The 19,777-nt window shown below is 58.0% G+C and overlaps 1 protein-coding gene across 1 annotated transcript in view; it reads left to right on the top strand.

Moving 5' to 3' along the window:
- Positions 1 to 6: 6 nt before the first annotated feature.
- LOC100469560 (nectin-1) overlaps positions 7 to 19,777 on the top strand; it is a 59,433-nt gene continuing 39,662 nt past the window's right edge. Inside the window, exon 1 of the mRNA XM_011216734.2 lies at positions 7 to 560. Coding sequence (XP_011215036.1) covers positions 482 to 560 — 79 coding nt within the window. The 5' untranslated portion in view covers positions 7 to 481. The remainder of the gene's footprint in view (positions 561 to 19,777) is intronic.

Genomic DNA, 19,777 nt, shown 5'->3' with positions numbered 1-19,777 from the left:
CCACCGCGCCGCCCGCCCGCCTCCCGGGCTCGTCCCGCCGCCCTCGGAGGACGGCTGGCCATGGACGCCTGCAAGTTGGAGCCGAGCGGGAGGGTGTGAGCGCGCCGGGGGCCGGGAGCCCGCGCCGCACAGCCGGGCAGCCGGGCGCGCCGGGGGTGGGTCCCTCTCCCCAGCCCGGCTCTGCGTGGAAGAAGAGGGCGGGGACCGGCGCGGGGAGGAGAGCGGAGGAGGAGAAGGGGGCATGACTCGTGCAACTTGCGGCGGGCATCCACCGAGCCTCTGAGCCGCCGGCGGCCCGGGGCCCGGATTGCGGCCGCGCCGATCGCACCCAGCCCACCCCGCCCCGGCCGACGGCTGCGGCTGACCTGGATCCTCGGAGCGCCCGCCGGCCGGCAGAGATCGGCCTTCGTCTTCCGGGCTGGTTTCTGGAACGCGGGGAGCGCTCTCCTCGCGGTCCCTCTCGCCGGACCCCCGGACCCCGATGGCTCGGATGGGGCTTGCGGGCGCCGCTGGACGCTGGTGGGGACTCGCTCTCGGCTTGACCGCATTCTTCCTCCCAGGTAAGTGCGTTCCGCCTCTGCCTTCCCCCCCCCCCCATCCAAAACCTTCCCGGGTCTGGGAGCTGGATGGCGGGCACGTCTGGGTTATAGGCAGCGAAAGGAGCCAGAAAAGTTGGGTCACGGCTTAGGTAAGGGGGTGCGGGTGGCACGGCGGAGAAAGCGAGGATGAGAAGCCCAACAGCCCGCCCTGCAGGGAAGCGGTCGGATGCACGTCTCTGTGTAGCAAGAAAGCACTTTCTCCGCTCAGTTTTTCACAAAAATAATAATATATAATAGAGTTCTATTTATTTAATAACCAGCTCTCAGCTCGGGAAGCAGTTTGGAAACACTGTATGTTACATAAATGCAAAATAATCACCGTAATCGCTGACTCGGGGTGTGAGACAACAGCCCCGGGGGGGAGGGCGTCAGTCTCGGGAGCCGGTGGGCTGTGGGTCTGGAGGATGACAGGGGGGCTTCGTCTCTGTCCCCGGGCCCCTTTGCCAGACGGCTCCGCGCGCTCGGTGCCCCTCCCGCCCCACGCAGCCCCACGCGGGCGCCGAGAGCCGGCTCCTGCGTCAGAGCCAGCTTCTCGCTCACCTGCGGTTCCTCTCCCGGTGGGTGAGGCCCGGGCCGTGCGGGCTCGCAGCCTCCTGGCTTTGCGCGGGCTGCGCTTCGCCTCGGAACTCCGCTCCCAGTTTGGGGGCTCCCGCCGGAGGAAGCGCCGCGGGCCTGGGGCCAGCCAGGTGGCTGCATGACCCACTTTCCCGAGGATGTCCCTCGTGTCCTTCCTCGAGGTGCCGGCGGCCGAGGGGTTAACTCGACGCCCGACCCTGGGGTGGCCGGCGGTGGCCCATCTGACGGGTGGGGTGGGGTGGGGGCGGAGGCTGGGACCGGCCGGCGGCGTATTGTGCTGGGGAATGAACTGGAAAATGCGTTTAGGAGGCAAATCCGACCGAGTCCCCTCGCCTGGTTTTAACCCTTGTCCCTGGGGAAGCTGCCCGTCTCCCACGGTGGCTGGTGACACCAGCAGGGGTCGGGGTCGGGGTCGGGGTGGGGGTTCCTCCAGCCCTCTCGGAAGAAACCTGAGACGACCTTCCGCGCGAGCTAAATGGGGTTTTGGTGGGGGACGGAGGGGGCTTGGCTGGAGCACGTGGTCTGGCCTTAGAGTGGCAGAATAAGGGGTAGGAGTGCAGAGAGACCAGCTCCGTGTGGGGCAAGAATATCGGATCTCCAGCGCCACCGGCAGCAGCCGGTTGGAGATGCCCGCGATGCCGCATACTGGGGAGCTAGTGTGTTACCCAGGGGCCAGCCTGGCTGCCCAGTTGCAGGGCTGGGATGCACCCCTGGAAAGCAGGAACCTGGCCTCATTCAATTCTATACTCCTTCTGCCACCAGCTTGCTGCCAGGGCTCCACAGATCTCGCTGAGTCGCTGATGGCATTGAAAGCACTTTGTAGAAGCCAGCACAACGGTGCCCCCACCCCTACAGCCTGTGGGTGTGTGGGGGAGGGGATACTGCCCATTTCCAGAGGCCTGAGTAGTCCCTTCCATGGCAGTGTAGTCATGGGGAGTGAGAGGTCTTCCTCTCACACCGGACCTCCTGGGAAGCCAGCCGGAGCTCAGGCCCTACCTAGGACTCCTCTGACCACTGGGGGTTTGGGCTTCTGGGAACCCTTAACTGCATAGTGTCCACGCCAGGATTCTAGGGAAAGGAGAGCTTTGGGGGAGCTCTAGTTGGTCTGGCACACCAGGGGTTAACCTAATTCTGGTCGGACAAAGAGGGGGAAGGTTTGGGGGAAAAGAATGAACTCACCCCCATCCTTCCCTCCTTTTGTTGTTCTCTTCCCCCAGCTTTGTAATACACTGTGGTTAATTCCTTTGGAGGGGGGCACGCTGGAAGCCTGCCCTGCTCCACTGCACTCAGGAAGTGGGGCCAGGGAGATGGCACTCTCACCTGGCTCAAGTGTAGACACTCCGCCCAACAAAAATCCAGATTGGGGGTGGGATGCAGACCAAGAACCCCAGCTCAGACAGGCACTTCATAAGCGCTCCTCGATTGACTGTCATTGTCATGGCTGGCTGGCATCAGGGGCAGCCAGAATTCCCCGACCGGCCAAGCTCCTGTACCCTAAGCCGGTGCCCCTGCGAAGGGAGGCAGGCGGGTGTGGTGGTGCCGATCTGATGCTTGGATGGGGGCCGGTAGGCTCAGAAGTTGCCTGCCCACACCCGGCTTTCCACCCCCCTACCAGCTCCCTCCTGAGTGCTCGCTGCTGCTCCTCTCTGGGGACTTGCCAGTCTGATGCTCTTTTCTGGGTTCTCCTGGGCTATGTCAGGGAGCACGGACTGGACGGTTGAGGAGAGGACCCTTTTGGGGGAAAGCAGGTAGGGGCAGCCCCCAGTGTGTGATGACCCCCTGACTGAAAAAAAAAAAAACAAAAACCAACATTCCCAATCTGGCTATTGACGTGTAAACACAGAAGTATGTTTTTACAACACAGACTTTACCAGGCTGGGCGGTCGGTGAAGCCCCATGAGCTTCTGAGATAACAGTCTGTGGTTCCTACAGGCCAACTCCAAAGAGAGGGCCGGTGGGGCCTGGGGACTGCACCTGAAAGAGGGCCAAGAGGAGCCCCGGGAAGGAGGCCGAGAAGCCGCTGAAGCAGGTGCGCAGAGCTGGTGGGCCCCCTCCACCACACCCTCCCTAATTGGCTTCCCCAAACCTTTTGTCTGGAAAGAGAACACACACCCCAGGTGTCACACACACCCTTGGAAGACCTGTCGGGCCGCAGCACACCCCTTCTCTGCAGTCTGTACAGAGCTTCCAGAAGGTGGTTTCCTTCGAAACTCGGGGTGTCAGAGCTGCTGGGCTCTTTCTCTCTCTCCCCGTTTCTCACAGACCGTGATGTGCTCAGGCTTGCTGGGCAGGACATCATGGCAAAACCAATTCTGCTGGCCTGGGAATTACAGTGTGTGAACAGGAATCCCCGTGTGCGTTTGGGAGGCCGCACTATGGAGAGTGTCTCAGAATCAGATTCAGGGCCTAATAGCCAGAGCTGGAGGGGAGGAGAAGAGATCGCAGAGCCTGAGCCCAGCAGCCCCGGCCGAGCAGCCCAGAAGGCATCTCTGAGCCTGAATATCTGTGGCTCAGGGGGCCAGGGGGCCCCTTGTGGTCTGACGCGGGCCAAAACCTTGGTATCAGTTCCCTTCTGGGCCACCCAGCTTTGCACAATGAATCCACCTCGTTGGCCACTTCCTGACCCAGGACCAGTTGAATGTTGCCAGGATGATGACACCAGCCAGCAGAACCCTAGTGCTGAGCCAGTGGGCCAGTGCAAGGGGGTGGGGGTACGGGCAGAGGGTCTGCCCCAGCCTCTGTGTCTACGATACTGCCATTGTTCAGCAGCTGACTAATGTTCATTGTTCAGCACAAACAGAAAACACCCGAGGGAGGTGTGAATATACCTTCGATTTTCCTCATTGTATCTTTCGTGGTTAACCTGGTAACTTGAATGTCTCCTACCTGGGGGAGAGGCCGACAGAGAGGGGGCCTGATAGTCACCTCTTTTACTGTTGTGTTGTCTGTTTTTTTTTAACTTTTCATGTTGTCCAGGGTGCCAGCCTAGGATGGACACTAGCTAGCCGTGGGACCTAGGCTGTAACAGTTCTGACAGTCTGCATATTGTCTCACCGTCAGTGTCGAGTGGGTACACGCACACGCACGTGCCAGGCTTTGTGTGCTTGTGTTGGTTATCTACAATGCCTTGTGCTCCTGCAGACCCCGGGGCACGAGGGCAAGGAGGTTTGTTCACTGGTATGTGTGGGTCACCAGGGGACTGGGGCCATAAATAGATATCAGGTGGATATTGACATGCAACTGATTTCTTATGTCTTTCCAACTAGGATTTTGTGAGTAGCTCCGAACCTTGATAATACCTGTGTTGATGACAAGGTGTCCGAGAGTTGATTTTGGGAAGAGACCTAGGATTTGCCCTCAGCCAGCTCCTTCCAAGATGGGCTCTCGGGTCCTTTGGGGGGGGGGCAGCCTCTACACTGGCTGTTATTCCTGGGCTGTCCTTGGCTTTAGACTGGACCTCCGGATGCTCACAGGAGATGCTCACCTGGAGAGACTTTGCTGTCTTGTCTCCCTAGCAGACGGCATCTCGAACCCACTGCTCACTGGGACCTGGCTTGTCCCACAGCTTCTCAGATCCCTGGAAGGCTGGGAGGAGCCCTGGGAGATGGGTTTTCAGCTACTGATTTGGCACCTTTGTTCCCTGTATGAATACTTGGGGGGGCGGGGACAGCAAGGGGATCATCTGGGGGAAAGGTGGCATGCTCTGAGCATTTAAAAGGGAAGTGAGTGTGGGTTTTGGTCCTCCATAAATAGCCCTGCAGAACCATGTGGACCCGGGTCGGCAATATACCTGTGCCTAGAGACACCATGGCTTGTGCTGCAGAACTCAGGAGACCCCTTAGTGGAAGGGGAAGAGGACTCATCCTGGGAGCCCAGGATCCTGTGCCCCAGGCTGCCTGGCAGTTGCTTCTCCCCCATGATGCCCACCCCTCTCCATAGAGACCAGGTCTGCAGGAGCCAACAGCAGATGTGCTGACTGGGGCAGGAGGTAACTTAAGATCTGAGAGATCTGAGCAGGGATCACCTTGCCAGGAGGGAATGCCCTGAGTTGGAGTAACACCCTTTAGTCCAGTTAACCCTTGAAGCTCTGGATTCTATGTGCTGATTTGGAAGATGGGGAGAGAGAAGAGATAGATGGAAAGAAAACTTATCAAGCCTAACATTTGAACCCTGATCCATTCCACAAGGAGAGGTGAACTTAGTGCAACAGGAGAGACCCAATAAGGACACAAAGAAAGTCTTCCTGACGGCAGGCTGTAAGCTCTTTAGGGCAATGGATAATCCCAAGGTTTATCCTTGGGGGGGAAGGGGGGCAGTGGTATGTATTCTCAGGAGCTCATGGGATCTGTGCTTTTCACGGTCTCTAGGGCAGGACAGCAACAGTGATCCCAGGCCCTAGTCAAGAGAGAATGGCAGACAGCTTGGTTCCTCTCCCTACGGCCTGGAGAGCCCCCCACCTTGGCAGCCCAGCAAAGTACAGCCAGGTGGACTGGGTTTGAATCCCAGCTCGATGAATTGCTAGCTGAGTGGACTTGGTTAAGTTTACTTCATTGGCCTCAGTTTTCCCCATCTGTACAATGGGTTTCTGTGAATACAGCTTCAAAGGCGGTTGTAAAGATTAGATTGACAGTAATGTATGAAAAGTACTGAGTGCATTGCCAGGTGTGTGATAAATGGGCAGCGAAGCAGTGGCTGCTCCAGGCTCCGTGCCTTTCCTCTGAGTGGTCTCGGCCCCCGCTGCATCTGCGAGCTGGGCGGTGCCACCTCTGTACTCCCCTGAGGAAGAGCCACTCACCTGCCTGCCCAGTGCTGACCTCACCACCCTTGTCACCAGCCAGGAGCTGCTCGGGGAGCCCCCGCCCCCACCTGGAAACGATGGCGGAGTCTGCAGTGGCCCAGTGGGCTCCAGGAACCTGCGTGAGCCTGACCCTGGTGGTCGTGGACTCGCGAGCAGCAGGTGCCGTGTGGCCTTTGTTCTGCAGCGTGTCACCAGGGGCTCTCCCGGGCACCCGCCTCACTCCCTGGCTACGGCCCAGCTAGGCTCCATTGCCCATCTGGAGCTCTGGCTGTGGTCAGAAGCGGGGCTGGCAGAGAGGGCCTGGGATGCAGCCCCTGCCTTCCTTCAAAATTCTGCATTTGGGGGAAGGGTGGGCAGCTGGACCCTCTCTCCAGCAGTCCACTCCTCTGGCAGGATGCTACAGCCAGATCGAGACTCCCTCCTGGCGTCACCCTCTTCTCGCTGGCAGAAAAGCCTCTTCCGGTTTCTCCTGTTGCAGATGGAATGCTTTCGCCACTAATCATAAAAATGTCTGTGGCACTCTTGACAGCTCATGGTTCCAGCTGATCCTCCCAGTAACCCCATGTGAATGGTATTCCTGGTCTTTCCATTTTACAGATGAGGAAAGTGAGTCAGGTTGGTAGTTGGCTGCCCAGCTCAAGCCAGTGTGGCCATGTCGGGTGCTGGGCCTTCTGACTCCCAGTCCAGGAGACGAGGGAGCTGAAACAGGCTGAGATGGACACATTACAGCAGAGGTTGAACCAGGCCACGATAGAGCGAGTCCACTGACCTACAAGCCAGAGCTCCCTGGGGAAGTGAGGGATAGGTCAGAGGGTGGCCCAGCTGGAGCTGACCATGGAGTCCGGGTCGGCGCCATAGTACAGGATGCCCAGCAACAGAATGACGGGGGGGGGGGGGGGGGGGGGGNGGGGGGCGGATGCGTGGCCTTCTGGAAGCTTGAGCATCACCCCCTGGAGATCTGGCCTGAGACATGGGCAGGGCCCCGAGGTATGAGCACGGAGCCCCAGGGCACAGGCAGTCACAGGGGCAGAGAGAGGTCCTCCGAGAGCTCGTGGACTGGACTGGGGCCACAGAGAAGGGACAGGGCTGAGACTTGGCAGGCAGAGCCGACTCCCTCTCCTGGGCCACTCCCCACCCGGCTCTGGTCTGTGCAGACCCCAGTTCCATTCCCAGTTTATGAGGAGTCTCATTACCAAGCCACAGACAATAAAACCCGCCCGGCCACTCTGGCCCGGATCTCATTAGAGGACATTAGTTCCGCTGCCTGGTAGCTCCGCCGGGACACAGCTGCAGGCGTGGCCCAGGAAGCAGAACAGGCCAGTGGCCGTGGGCACAAAAATGTCCCATTGGGGGTTTGAGTTCGATCTAGGGGCTTAAATGGAAAGCCTCCTAGAATGTGTGCTCCCCAGAGCTGGAAACACTCCTTCCCACCCCCTTGAGCCCCCAATTCTATCCCTGCCTGAAGGGGAGAAGGACACAGCTCCCCCCACCCAGCCACCCAGGGCTGTTCGTAGGAGTCCACTTTGTCTGGTAGCAGCTGGCTGAGAAGCTCAGCAAACCACTGTTGCGGGGAAGAGGGCCTTCCGGGGGACAGGGGACAGCAGCCCACCCTTACCCCTTGGTCTGTGAGATATGTGCTAGCAGCAGAGACGGAGTCTGGATTCCTCACCCGCCCCCCCCACCGGCCTGAAATCTTGCTGCCCAGAAGGTGGGGGTAGAGACCTGGGGACCCCAAACATCTTTCTTCCCCTGAAGATGCGCTCGTGCCAGCCGACAGCCTTGGCAGGGGCTTGCGGCTCCCACATCCCTCCCGGAGCTGGAGGAACTTGCCCACGGTCAGTGGCCATGGGTGCCCACCAAAGACGGGATTCGTTCTTGCTTAGCAGATTCTAGTCCCTGTTGACAGCCCCTCTCCTGTCTGTCTGCACCTTCCCCTCCTGCTTTATCTTGATCTCTCTTTCCTGCACAATCCTGCATACATGCTGGTCACCGGAATACCACCAGGGCTCAGTCACCATGAAAAACAAGACCAGAGCCAAGGGAAGCCTGCCCCGGCTCGGTAGCTCGGTCTCGTGGAGGAAAGAGAGTGGCAGGCCCAAAGAACTGGTTCTGAGCGCTCCCAAGCTCACCTGTGGCTTCCACGGAGGGTCACGCAAGCCAGCCCACGCTTTGGCACATGAGCTGTTGTGCTCGCCAAGTGAGTCAGCGGAGATAGGAGGGCCAGTCTGTTTGGGCAGACTCAAGTCAGCCTGGCTCTGGGGGCAAGGGGAGTGGAGACCTGTATGGGCTCCTGGAGCTCCCTGGGAAGGCCGTCATCTACCGCTGGTCTGGAGTGAGGCCCCAAGTGGGACTGGTGAGGCTGCCCCCATGCGTTCCGTTCTCTGGGCCCTGAGCAGCACCGCAAGCACCCCCTCCCTCAGTCCCGGTGGCTTATGGGCAATTGCTGTCAGCTGCCAGGGCAGAGAAAGTTCGAGAAGGTGCCTCAGAGCCAAGCCAGCCTTGGCACCACTTGATGTGGGCCCCACCTCGGGAGGGGCTGCTTGCAACGCCCTTGCTCCCAGACTCTTGCAGCGGCCCCTGACTCCTGGCTCTCTGGCTCCCACCTGCCCATGTGGCTTCTTGGATGGACATACCTAAAGCACATGTGAGAGAGACACTCCCAGGTCCAGGAGCGTCTGCTCGCTGCCCCCCTCCCTGGCTCATCTCTCACTGCCCTCCCCACCGCATGCCCCTGTATTCATACCCCATGTTTTCCCACCTTATTTCCCATATCTAAATACTGATGTGAGAGCCACTTCGGTCCTGAAGCCTCCTGACCCATCCACCCCCCGCCCCCAGCTAGGGATAACCTCTCCCATCTCAAAGCACATCATGGCACTAACCACTCCGCGTCTTGCTGTATGGTTACTCGGGCCTGGGATTTATCTGCTCCGCTAGACTGAGAGCTCCAAAGGGACAAGGTCCGTTACAGATGGATCTCAGTGTCCCCAGGGCCTGGTACAGGGTTGGCCACATTGGGGGCTGCTAGTAGATGCCAGCTGGATACGTGGTTGGTCGTTTGGATAGTTGATGACAGTGATGGTAATAACGAACTTTTATGGAGAGTGCTTGAGTGCCAGACACTGTCGTAAACTTCTTACATGTAATAACTAATTTAATATTCATAACAACTCATGTAGAAGGTACTTCTGTTCTCCCGTTTTTTTACGTGTAGAAAGATGAGGCCCGGCAGAGCTTAGGTAACCTGCCCATAGTCACACGGTAAGTGGCAGAGCCAGGGGGTCGGGCCCAATGTCCACGATCATACCGCTTAGCTTAGTGGTCCCTTTTGGGCTTAAAAAGCCCAGAGTAACACAGGACCTTGCATCCAGAATGCCACCGCCCCTGCATATCGCTTATGCCCCTGCTCCCTTTGATGGTGCGGGGGTAACCTGGTGGGGAGTTACTGGTGTGTATCATCAGCGTCTCGGTGGTCACTACTGTATCCTTTAGGCACCTTACAGGTACTAGAAGCATAGTCATTACACTCCCGGTGGGTCCAACTTCAGCCACTGTTATGTCTCAGGACAATGGATGGGGCTATGCTGGAGAGAAACATCTCACTATCATCTCTCTGTCATTCCCTGAGCTTTGGGGCATCACTGATGCCATGTGGGGGCCGCCTCCCATGCTTCACTGGGAGACTTGGGCCAGGTATAATAGCTTCTTCCAAAGAAGCCACCTGGAACTGCCCCCCCCCACCGGCAGGTGTTCCCAGGCTGGCCTTGGGTCCTGGGTGGGTCCACAGCTCCGCAAGCTGATCCTATGTCAGGGCCCATCCTAAGCTTCTAGAAGGTTCTGGTCTCTCTTGCCCTCACCCAGAGATTCCCAAAAGATGGCAAGGGAGGGGCCCCTGCCTGGAGAGGTGGGGAGGATTTAGGGTGTTCACCTGTACTGGCTGCTTTGATCCCCTGGGATGAAAGGGTTGGTGCTTCCTCTGCCCCAGGCAGGATCAGAACAGGGGACTGGGGACAGGGTCGTGGGAGCAGAAAGATCAAAACGCTTTCCCGGGTCGAGGCAGAGGACTGAGTGACCTCCAGATCGCTCACACGCGGATTGTCCTCTCCACGGTGCCCCGGGGCCGATGCTCCCCTCAGCACATCCTGACCCTGCCGGTCACTACGTGGGCTCAGACCTCACAAACTTGCTTAATTAGGAAGGTAACTGGGCTGCAAAACAGTCATCTGATATGTTTCGACGCCAAAGAGAAATTCCTCCTAGACCCTCTGCTGTTCTAGATTATCCATGCTCTGTTAGCCTGAATTACGGCAGAGCCTCTGTGGCCCAGACACAGGCCAGAGCTCCATGATTGGTTCCTGAGGCTGGCGTCTACCCTGCACCCAGGAAGTGCTGGGAAGCAATAGTAGGATGGAGGACTGAAGACCCACCTGAGCCCGTCCATACCTAGCGAGTGTGTGTCAGCGCCGGGACCCCTGCGGTGCCTGTGCTCTTGAGCCAAGCCACCTCCTTGCTCCTCTTCCCTACCCTGGGGGTCAGGTGTCCTTCGAGAGTTTTGAGTCAACGGCCAACGGCAGAAGCTTTCTGCAGTGGCTCCTGGGTAAAAATGGGAGCGGAGGCAGGGCCAGGCTTCTCCCGAGTGTAAATAAGATCAGAGCCAGCAGCCACACTGCACTGGATTATTTTATTATGATTGCCCACCTCCCCCGCCCTCCGAACTGTCCTCATCTCATTGGCCTAGATAGCTACGTCTCTCAGAATGATGGATGGGCCTCCTCTCCCTTCCCAGGCAGGGTGGCCAACCCTGCTGCCGAGACGCCCTCCTACCTGGCCCCTTCCCAGATTTATTCCCTGTGTTTATGGTACCCGGAGAGTAATCAGTGTCCTGGGCCGGCTGAGCCCTCTGATTATCTCCGTTGGATTGATGGATGGGCCTTGGGGGAACTTAGGAACTTAGGCAACGACCCCCTGGTCCCTGTGTCTGCGCCTGCCCACCCAGCACCCTTCCCACCCTGAGTCACCTCCCAGGAGTCAGATGACAGGCCTCCCTCACCGGATGGGGATTGGGGGGGGTGGCTGGAGGGGGAGGGTGGCAGTGGTGGAGGGAGCAACAGGGGCGATAACTGGGGAAGGGTCTCTGTGTCTCCCCCTTCCCTCCAGGAAGCCTGGAGCAGGGGCATAAAGGGCCACCAGGCAGCTTGCCTGGCGACCAGCACCTCCGCTCTGCCCAGAAACACCCTGCCCAGGAAAATGGCTTGATTCCCCTCTCCCATCTTCTCACTCCATCACTCCTACCCCCTCGGATCTTGTGTATGCAGCTCAAGCCATAATAATAATTTGCGCTGCTTTATGTGTTTCTTTACAAGTGTTTTTATGTCCTCTGTGTGTGTATGAGAAAGGTTTATGGTTTATGTGTGTGTGTGTGTGTGCCTGCGCGTGCGAGAGCATGCATGAGGTCACATGCTGTGTGTGTGTGTGTGTGTGTGTGTGTGTGTGTGTGTGTGCTCCTGATTAGACTCTGATTGCCATCTTTTCCCCCACAGAGGTGCGGGGCTCTCCCCCAGTTGGGGGAGGGGGGAGGGGCAGCGTCTGGATGGTGGGGGGGGCAGGCAGTGGGGGGAAGAGGCAGGCAGTGGAAGATGAGACTGTCCCTGGCAGGGCCTGCACTGCCCCCCAGCCGCCAGTTAGAGAATGCAGAAGGTCAGTCTTAGATCATTGTTTTGTCTATGGGATCACAACAACTGGTTGGACTCTGTATCCTGGCAAATTGAACCCACTATTTGTTTTGGAGCCCAGTGGTCTCTGTCTCTTGTTACTTCCATGTGCCCCCATGCGCATCTGCGTCTTGTCATCTGTGAACTTGAACTCCCTCCACGGGCAAGCGGGCCCACGATAAGGCGAGGCTTGGAAGAGGTAGGTAGTGGTGTGGCGTGATGAGCGCAGTACCTGGTACAGAGGGAGCCTCACACCAGTTAGTACTAGCTGCTGCTGGCCGGGGAGCCAATGGCGAGGGGAGCGTTGGTTCCTGGGGCTGGAACGCCTGGCCCAGGGCACCACAGGGGTCCCTCGGCTGGGTTCCTCTCCACTTGGGCAGGGTACATCATCTGCGAAGGTCCCTGGGCTCCTGGACAACCACCCCCACCTCCAGATGGTCCCCAGAAGATGCCCAGTGGTGGCTCTCAGGAGCTGTCCTGTGCTTCCTTCTTAAAGAGTAGTTGGAAGCAAGAGTTACATGCCCTCAACCAATGAACCCCATGAGCAGGCTTCTGGCCACCCGATATGCTGGGTGCCAGCTCTTGCGGGAATCCCACTGCCCCGGGTGTGTGGTGGCAGGAGTGGGGTAGACAGATTCATTCCTGCCTTCCCTTGACAGTGTGGGCCCTGGTTCCTCCCATGGGACCCGCACTGAGCAGGGAACAGGGGATGAGCCGTAAAACATAACTTCCCGGCCCTCCTGGAGCTTCCAGTCCCACGGGGGATGGGATCTGTCCTCTGGCCTCACACACAGCAGTTGACACCCAAGGGCACCATCCCTGAATGCCCGCAGGACGCTGGCCTGGCTGGGAGTTGGGGAGAAGGAGCTGGGGCCTTGTGGTCTAATGCACAGTAAACCTGTCTCTCTTCTTAAGCCTTCCCTGCTTGGCTCTGAAGGGGCAGGGGACTGCGTTCTCCTGCACCCTGAAAGCAGGCTATGCTTCTGGGCCCATTTGTTCCCCTCCCGCCCCCAGATCTGGGAAGAGCCTCGCAGCTGGGCTATCAGCTGAGGGTAACTCCCTTCCCTGCAGGGGAAGTCGGAAGACGCCTGGCACTGGAAGGAGAGCAGATAATGTAATGCCCATTCACTTCTTAAAACCCCTCAACCTCTTCCCTACCAGTTGGCTGAACATCCAGCTTCAGCATGAATACCCCCAATGATGGGGATCTCACCACCCAACATGGAAGCCCCTACAGCTCTGACTGCCCCAGACTCTTCCTCGCCCTGTGCTGAGATCTCCACGCCTGAACCTCCCACCCGTGAATCCTGTCTCTGCCTCCTCGGGATTATGTGGAGCATATCTGATCAGGCACGCAATGTCCTTCTGGCACTTAAAGAGGGTCTCCCGCTCACAGTCTCTCTCCCCTGGGTGCTTTGGGCAAAGTCTGACCCACCTTGCCATCTTAGGTGCTCTCCATGGAACCAGGTTGTCAAGATCCCTTAGCGGCAGGTGTGGGGCCCCAAATGGGGACTGACCTGCCCTGAGATTTTGGCCTAGGATTCTGCAGCCACTACAAGCGTCCAGGGATCCCGGAGGAGACAGAGCGGGTTGGCCCGCCGCCTTCCCGCTTCCCCACCTCCACTTCGCCCCTTCCAAACCCTGTTTTCCTTTGGATTAACAATAAATTGCAGTGAAAGATCCGCTTATCTCCAGTGGGAATTAAGGAATTAAGTTGGTGATGGGGAGAGAAGGTCCTGAGAAAGGGAGCGTACTGCACAGAATCAGGGCACGGAGAGGACAGTAGGGAGGGCCGTGGAGAGGGGCCGATTAGCAGGACCCTCTCTCTGCCTGCAGTCTCTTCGCCCTGGAGATGGCGGGAGCAGCCACTCATTCTCCCAGCAGCCTGTGCCCTCATGGGGACGGGTGGGGGCCTGTTGGAATGGGTAGGGTCCCCCGGGGGAGGCAGTGCACCGCAGGGACGCCCACGTGGCGTGATCTCCTGGCAGCCTGTCCTGTCGCCCATTAATGCTTTGCGACACGGGGCAGCGGCTCCGTGGCATGTCGCGGCACTAGGAGGGCGAGCCAGGGCATGTAGCGGGGTGAGGCACCCCGCTGTCGGACATGTGGTACAGACGCTGAGATAGCGTCCACCACCCTGCACGCAGCTCATCAGTACCATCCAGCCACTAAAATCACCCCGGGCAGCAGACCCCGGTGACCCGCTCGGCTTCTCTGATGAGGCTGACGTAGCCACAGACTCCCGTGGCCAATGCTTAAATGAGTCTTTCGCCCCTGCAGAGTCTGGACTTCTCTTTATCCTAAAGGTAACCCAGACACCACCTTCCCGAGCTCCAACATGCCTCTGCCCTCTACTCAACTCCAGTGCCCCTGCCCAGAGCCCGGGAGGCTGAGCTTGGAGGCCCCTCCCCTCCCTAGCAGCAGATTTGGGAGCGCCCCTTGCCGAACCCTGAGGCTGAACAGGAAGAGATAAGGGGCTGAGCTACCCTCCAGAGGGTGGGGTGGGTGTGGGGGTTGGGATGAGAAGTGAGGGGTGGGGGGATGGATCCCAAGGACGAGGCTGCCTTCGAGGCTGCCTTCGGGTCATCCAGACCAAACCCAAATCTAGTTTCAATCACTGTCATCCCAGTCTCCGCCGACACCCTTCTGGGGGGGGTGGGGACCTGGGAGTAGGGGTTGCTGTTCACTAGCCGCAGGGGAAGATAAAGAGCAAGGCCAGGCTGGAGGTAGTCTCCCGGGGAGGGGGTGGGGCGCAGAGTTCAAGGGATGCTTGGGATTCGACACTGAAGGGGTGAAGCCAGAAATGGGGCCCTCAAGTCCAACAGTCTAACTGGTTAATAATTAGTAGCCCTGGTTAATCATTGGTGGGTTTTCCCCAATTTCAGCTCCCCCACCCCCCTCCACCCCGCCCCTCTCCCCCTGCTGGTTTCTGGCCTCCAGAGCCAGTGTGGTATTTAATCTTCAAGAGAGATTAGTGGCCTGCTTTAGCTGGCCTCCCCCCACAGGCTCTTTGGACACCCCTGGATATTTCCGGCTGGAAGGGCAGGCCCTGCGACCACCGCCCCCGCCAAGGCACCTCCAGCCACAGCACCCTCCTGGGCGGTGCCACTGAGCCCTAATGACTCACTTGGCTGACCTTGCTGCTGGCCAGGTAGGGTCCGGGGCTGACCGGGTGGGTAATGCTTCCCTAATCCTGGAGTGAGGTCAGTTAGTCAACAGATGTTTCCCTGCACGGTCCAGGTGCTTTGGGAAAAAGCGCTTTAAGCAGCTCAGACTACAGCTAAAGGCTTTATTCAAAGGCTAATGTGCCTCTGGGGCACCTGAAGACCAGGCAGCTCCCCAAGTGGAAACAGGATTGGAGGTGCAGGGGGAGGCCGTGTGTCCTTGAATTTGGGCGTTTTGGTGACATTTTCATCTCTAACTGCTAGATAACGTCTTCTTGGGCTGTGCGAGCTTCCGTGCCTCTCCCTCAGGATCCGGGGTACTGTCTCACCCTGCTGGCTGCTCAAACTGTTCCTTCTAGACCTCTTTTTATAAGTCGTGTGGTCAGGGAATGGGGAGATGGAAAAGGAGGCAGGGTCGAAGCCAAGGACATGGGGAGCCTCTCCTGCCTGTTTTAATCCTTCGCAGAAGCTGGTAGTAATGCACTGTTGTACCCAAAACAGGTGTCACCCCTGCTGGCTGGACTGATGCTTAGAGCGGTCCCGAAAGTTTTCCGAGCGATTCAAGTATGCACGGGGCTGTGAAGGGGACACTGAGCCCCTAGCCTGGGAGAGGCTTCCCTGGGGAAGTGACCTTGAGGCTGGGACCCAGAGTCTGAGCTGGAGTGGCTGAAGTGACAGAGGAGAGTGACCGGGCCAGCTTGAAGGAGGCCACACAGGGGCCCCCAGAGAAAACCGGCATCTTCTTGAGTGTCTTCTGGATGGGGAGCGGGAGCCTGTGGCCATGGGAGGGCCTGGGAAGGTCATGTAGAGGGTTTTGGACTTAAGGGAACAATCCCCCGATCCGTTCCGTCCGATTTCAGCCTGGCCTGCACCCCAGGGCAGCCTCCCTGACGGCCAGCTGGGCATTCCCACTTCACGCTATGTTGCAGCCCAAAGCCACCCTCGGCCTCCTCCCCCCCAGACACAGAACTGGGGGCTCAGAACCCCAGTTCTGCCATTTGTTGGAGCTGGGCCTCCTCCTTCCTCCCCTGTGTCTGGTTTGTTGTCAGTTCTTAGTGGTTCCGTTTCTGCGGGACCCCTCCCCAGTCCCACAACCCCCACCCTCTGAGACATCCTGGGGGCCTCTCCCCATTCCTGTGTGTGCTGCCCCCACCCCGCCCCACTCTGTCTGAAGCTCTCGCAAGCTGCCCAGCATTGCTGGCTTACGTACAGGCTCCATGATCTCCGCCAGGCTTCTCAACCCCAGCCAGCACCATTGACATGTGGGGCCAGATAAGTCTTTTTTTAGGTGGGACCATCCTGTGCACTGTAGGCTGTTGGCCTCTACCCAGTAGAGGCCAGCAGCATCCTCCCCCATCCCCCACCATATGACAATAAAAAATGCCTTTAGACATTGCTCAACGTCCCCTGGGAGGCAGAATTACCCCCAGTTGAGAACCACTGGTCTAAGGTCTCCCTGTAGCCAGAACCTACTGTGTTGCCTAGTACTTTCTCTCCTCCCCTCGCCCCAGACACGGCTCTTTGAAGGAGAGGACTCAGCCTTAAGATCTCTGCAGATTCTAGCTCAGTGCCTGTACACGGTAGGCGCTCCATAAATGCACAGTAAACTGACGGGAGCTGGCCGGCTTCCCTCCTTCTCAGCCCCTAGCAAGGTATGAGGTTTCTTCTTTTGCACACCTCTCTGTTTTCTTGGCACTTTGTGTGACCCCCGCAGCCAAGATGTGCAAACTTCTGACGCTCCCCTTTCTCCCGACACCTCCCATACCCACCTCATGGTATTGGCAGCAAACAAAAGCATCTTTTCTCATGGAGTTAACATTTACTAAGTATCTCCTAAGCATTAAGCCCTAGGGACCAGTGGGGGCGGGGGAGAGGCTCGGTGGCTGTGTGAAGTTGTGCATGGATGTGTGGTTTCTGCAGGCGGGTGTGTGTGCTGGCACTCCTCTGTGTGTGGCATCCAGACTGCGCTCACCCGGGGCTCATGCCCTCCGCACGCCACTTCTCACCTTTCCTCCCACGCGGGCTTTGTTCCTGCTGTCCCTCTGCCTGGTGGGCCCTGCCTCATGGCCTGGCAAGCTTCCTCTCATCCTTCGAGACCCTTCCTTTTCTACTCCCCTGCCCCAAGTTCATCATTTCCTGCCCAGTATCTTCATGGCCCTTGAGAGCCTTCCTGCCGTAGCACGGTGAGCGTGTTATTAATGTACCCTGTGTCCTTGAGCCTGGGACCGTATGATGTGCGTGTCTGTGTGTGTGTGTGTGTGTGTGTTTCTAATTCCTATTTTCTTAATACATGTTTATTAAATAAATTGAAATAAATTGCTTACTTTGTTTTCCAAAGCATTTTCTTTGTATTGTTCGAAGAGTGTGATTCATGGCTTTGCCTAACCTTTCTGCACATGCCCTCGTGTGTTCCCGAGCCTGCCAGTGGGCACATACGTGTCCGTGTGTGCACGTACAGCACGATTGCGTTGCTCATGTGTGCTTCCGTGTACATGTATGCACACGTGTGTCTCTAGCCCAGTGTTTCTGTAGATTTAAATGTGTGTTCCCCAATACTGCCCCTCTCCAAGGGGGCATGCCCTCAACCTGCAGGCCCCCCCACCTGAGAAGGGGTAAGGAAGGACAGAAAGGGGACAGGGTGGTGACTCTCCCCTGGGCAGCTTTCTCCACCCACCTCCCAGAATGTCCTTCTGACCCCAGCCCCTGGTCTGCCGGAAGGGACCAGGGGCTTCCTGTTCGTCCTGAGGTAGCCTGGGGTGGGCAGGCTGGGTTTGGGGGCAGAGCCCTCTGCGGCCTAGTCACATCACACCCCCTTCTCGATCCATCTCTGCCCTGTTTAATTGGAATTTGGCTAGTGGAGACCATCTGTTCTATTCCGCCTGTTTCCATGACAACCAAGTGGCTTGAGACTGAGGTTTGTGGTGAGAGAAGTGGCCTGGGGGATGCTGGGAAAAATCAGTGAGGTCCTCCCCCTCAAACCTGCTCCGCCTCGCCTTCTCCTCTCTGCCCTGCCCTGGTCCCCAAGCCCAGAGCAAGAATAAAGCTATTGCCCACGAGCGAGTCAGGAGCCCCCGCGTCACCCTCCTGTCCCAGCCCTTGCTCTCCCAGGCTGCTTTGGGCTTCCTCCAGCTTTCATTCATGAGCACCTGCCACCCGTGTAGACCAGGGAGCCGGCCCTACCCTCTGCCCACCCTGGGACTGGAAGGGGAATCGGACATCAAAGCCTGCCATGTTTGCCTTTACTTTCAAGCCTGTCACCCCTGCCTCCAGACCTCTTCCTCACCCCATCCGGGCATCTCAAAATCTCCTTCAACCAGGGACCTCTCTCTCTCTCACACACACACCACTGTACAAGCTTCAGAAATTTCAACCCACTTGTGATCGCTGATGCAACCCCCCAATCCGGGTGTCCAGGGAACCTCAGTCCCCAGACCTTCCAAGTGACAGGGCTTTGAGAATGGGGTCCTTGGGAATGAGTGCTCCCTCACCGCACCACTATGGATGCTCAGGACCCCCCCACCCCCACCTGGCACATAGAAGAGCTCGGAACCCAGCAGAGAAACTGGGGTGGGCAGGCTGCAGCAGAATGGTCCCTGGACACCCGGGAGCTCAGACAGGCCCTCACACATTGGGATGTGAGCAAGCCTCTTTCTCTCCTATTTCTGGACACTTCTGTTTTTATGGTGTTATTTTCTGCCCTAATTTTCCCCGTCTATGGCAAAGCCTCTTCCCCGTCTGCTCTATTACCAGGGGACCTGCCTGTCTTCAGAAATAAGTGGCGTGCCTTGTCAGGTGACCTGTCTGTCGCTCAGGGCCCAGGCATAAGGTGCCAGCCACGCCCTTGCCCGTGGGGGGAGGGGGAGCCTGCCCCAGGTGGGGAGGTGATCCCAGGATCTGTGCCCTGTGCTCCAGCCCAGCAGAATCCCTCCTGAGCAAGGGACGGTGGAAGATGACAGGCTGGGGCCCTAGCAGGTCATTGCTCAGAGCAGCTGTGCGGAGCGGGGACCCCTCCATCTGGGGGTGTCGCAAACTTGCAGAGGCATCCTGGTGGCCAGCCTGCCTCCATCAGGGCAGGGGTGGGCTCTGGCCCCCACGATCTCTCCTTCTCCATGGCCTCTGCTTTTTTTCTTGAGATAGAATTCACCCGCCATAAAAGTCACCCTTTTAAAATACACAGTGCAGTGGGGTTCGATATATTCTCAGAGTTAGCCATCGCCACTTGCTGACAGAGAACATTTTCATCACCCCAAAAAGAAACGCTGTGCGCCTTTGCAGCCGCTCCCCATTCTTCTCTTCCCTGCCCCGACCCCCCGCAACCACTGGTCAACCTCTGCGTCTCCCCGTTTGCCTGTTCTGGACATTTCGTATCAATGGAATCAGAACATGTGGCCTTTTTGTGGCCGGCGCCTTTCACGGAGCATTCCACGTGCCTCTCCGTGTCACCACCCTGCTAAAAGAGTGTCAGTGGCTCCCAGTCGCTAGAGGATACACAGACCCTTGTCGCAGACAGAGCCCTTTCTAAACTGCGCATCTCCCTCGCGTTCAGCTCTGCACCAATAGGGCAATGCTCAGCGACGTTCGGGCTTTAGGAGACCGTTTTCCTTCTCGTTCCCTCTTCTCTCTCTGAGGGACTCCTGCTTGTCCTGTCAGACCCAGCTAAAAACCTCCCTCTTCTCCGATTCACCACCACCCTCCCATCGCTTCGGGTTCGTACGTTAAAAAACAAACGAAACACACACTTAACTCAGTAATTATTTGTTTTCATGTCTGAGCTCCCTGCTAGACAGCGCTTCCGGAGGAAAAGAAAATGCCTTACTCTTTCTTATCCCTCTGCCCTCCCACCTCTTGCCGCCACCACAGTCACCTCTACCTGAGAGAAGCTGGCACAGTGCTTGACTCGAGTATGCACTCGGCACTGGAGAGGGAGAT

This window comes from Ailuropoda melanoleuca, chromosome 8 (genome assembly GCF_002007445.2).
Source record: "Ailuropoda melanoleuca isolate Jingjing chromosome 8, ASM200744v2, whole genome shotgun sequence".
NCBI lineage: Eukaryota > Metazoa > Chordata > Mammalia > Carnivora > Ursidae > Ailuropoda > Ailuropoda melanoleuca.
The sequence above is the reverse complement of the archived record's forward strand: the minus strand, read 5'-3'. Positions and strand labels throughout refer to the sequence as shown.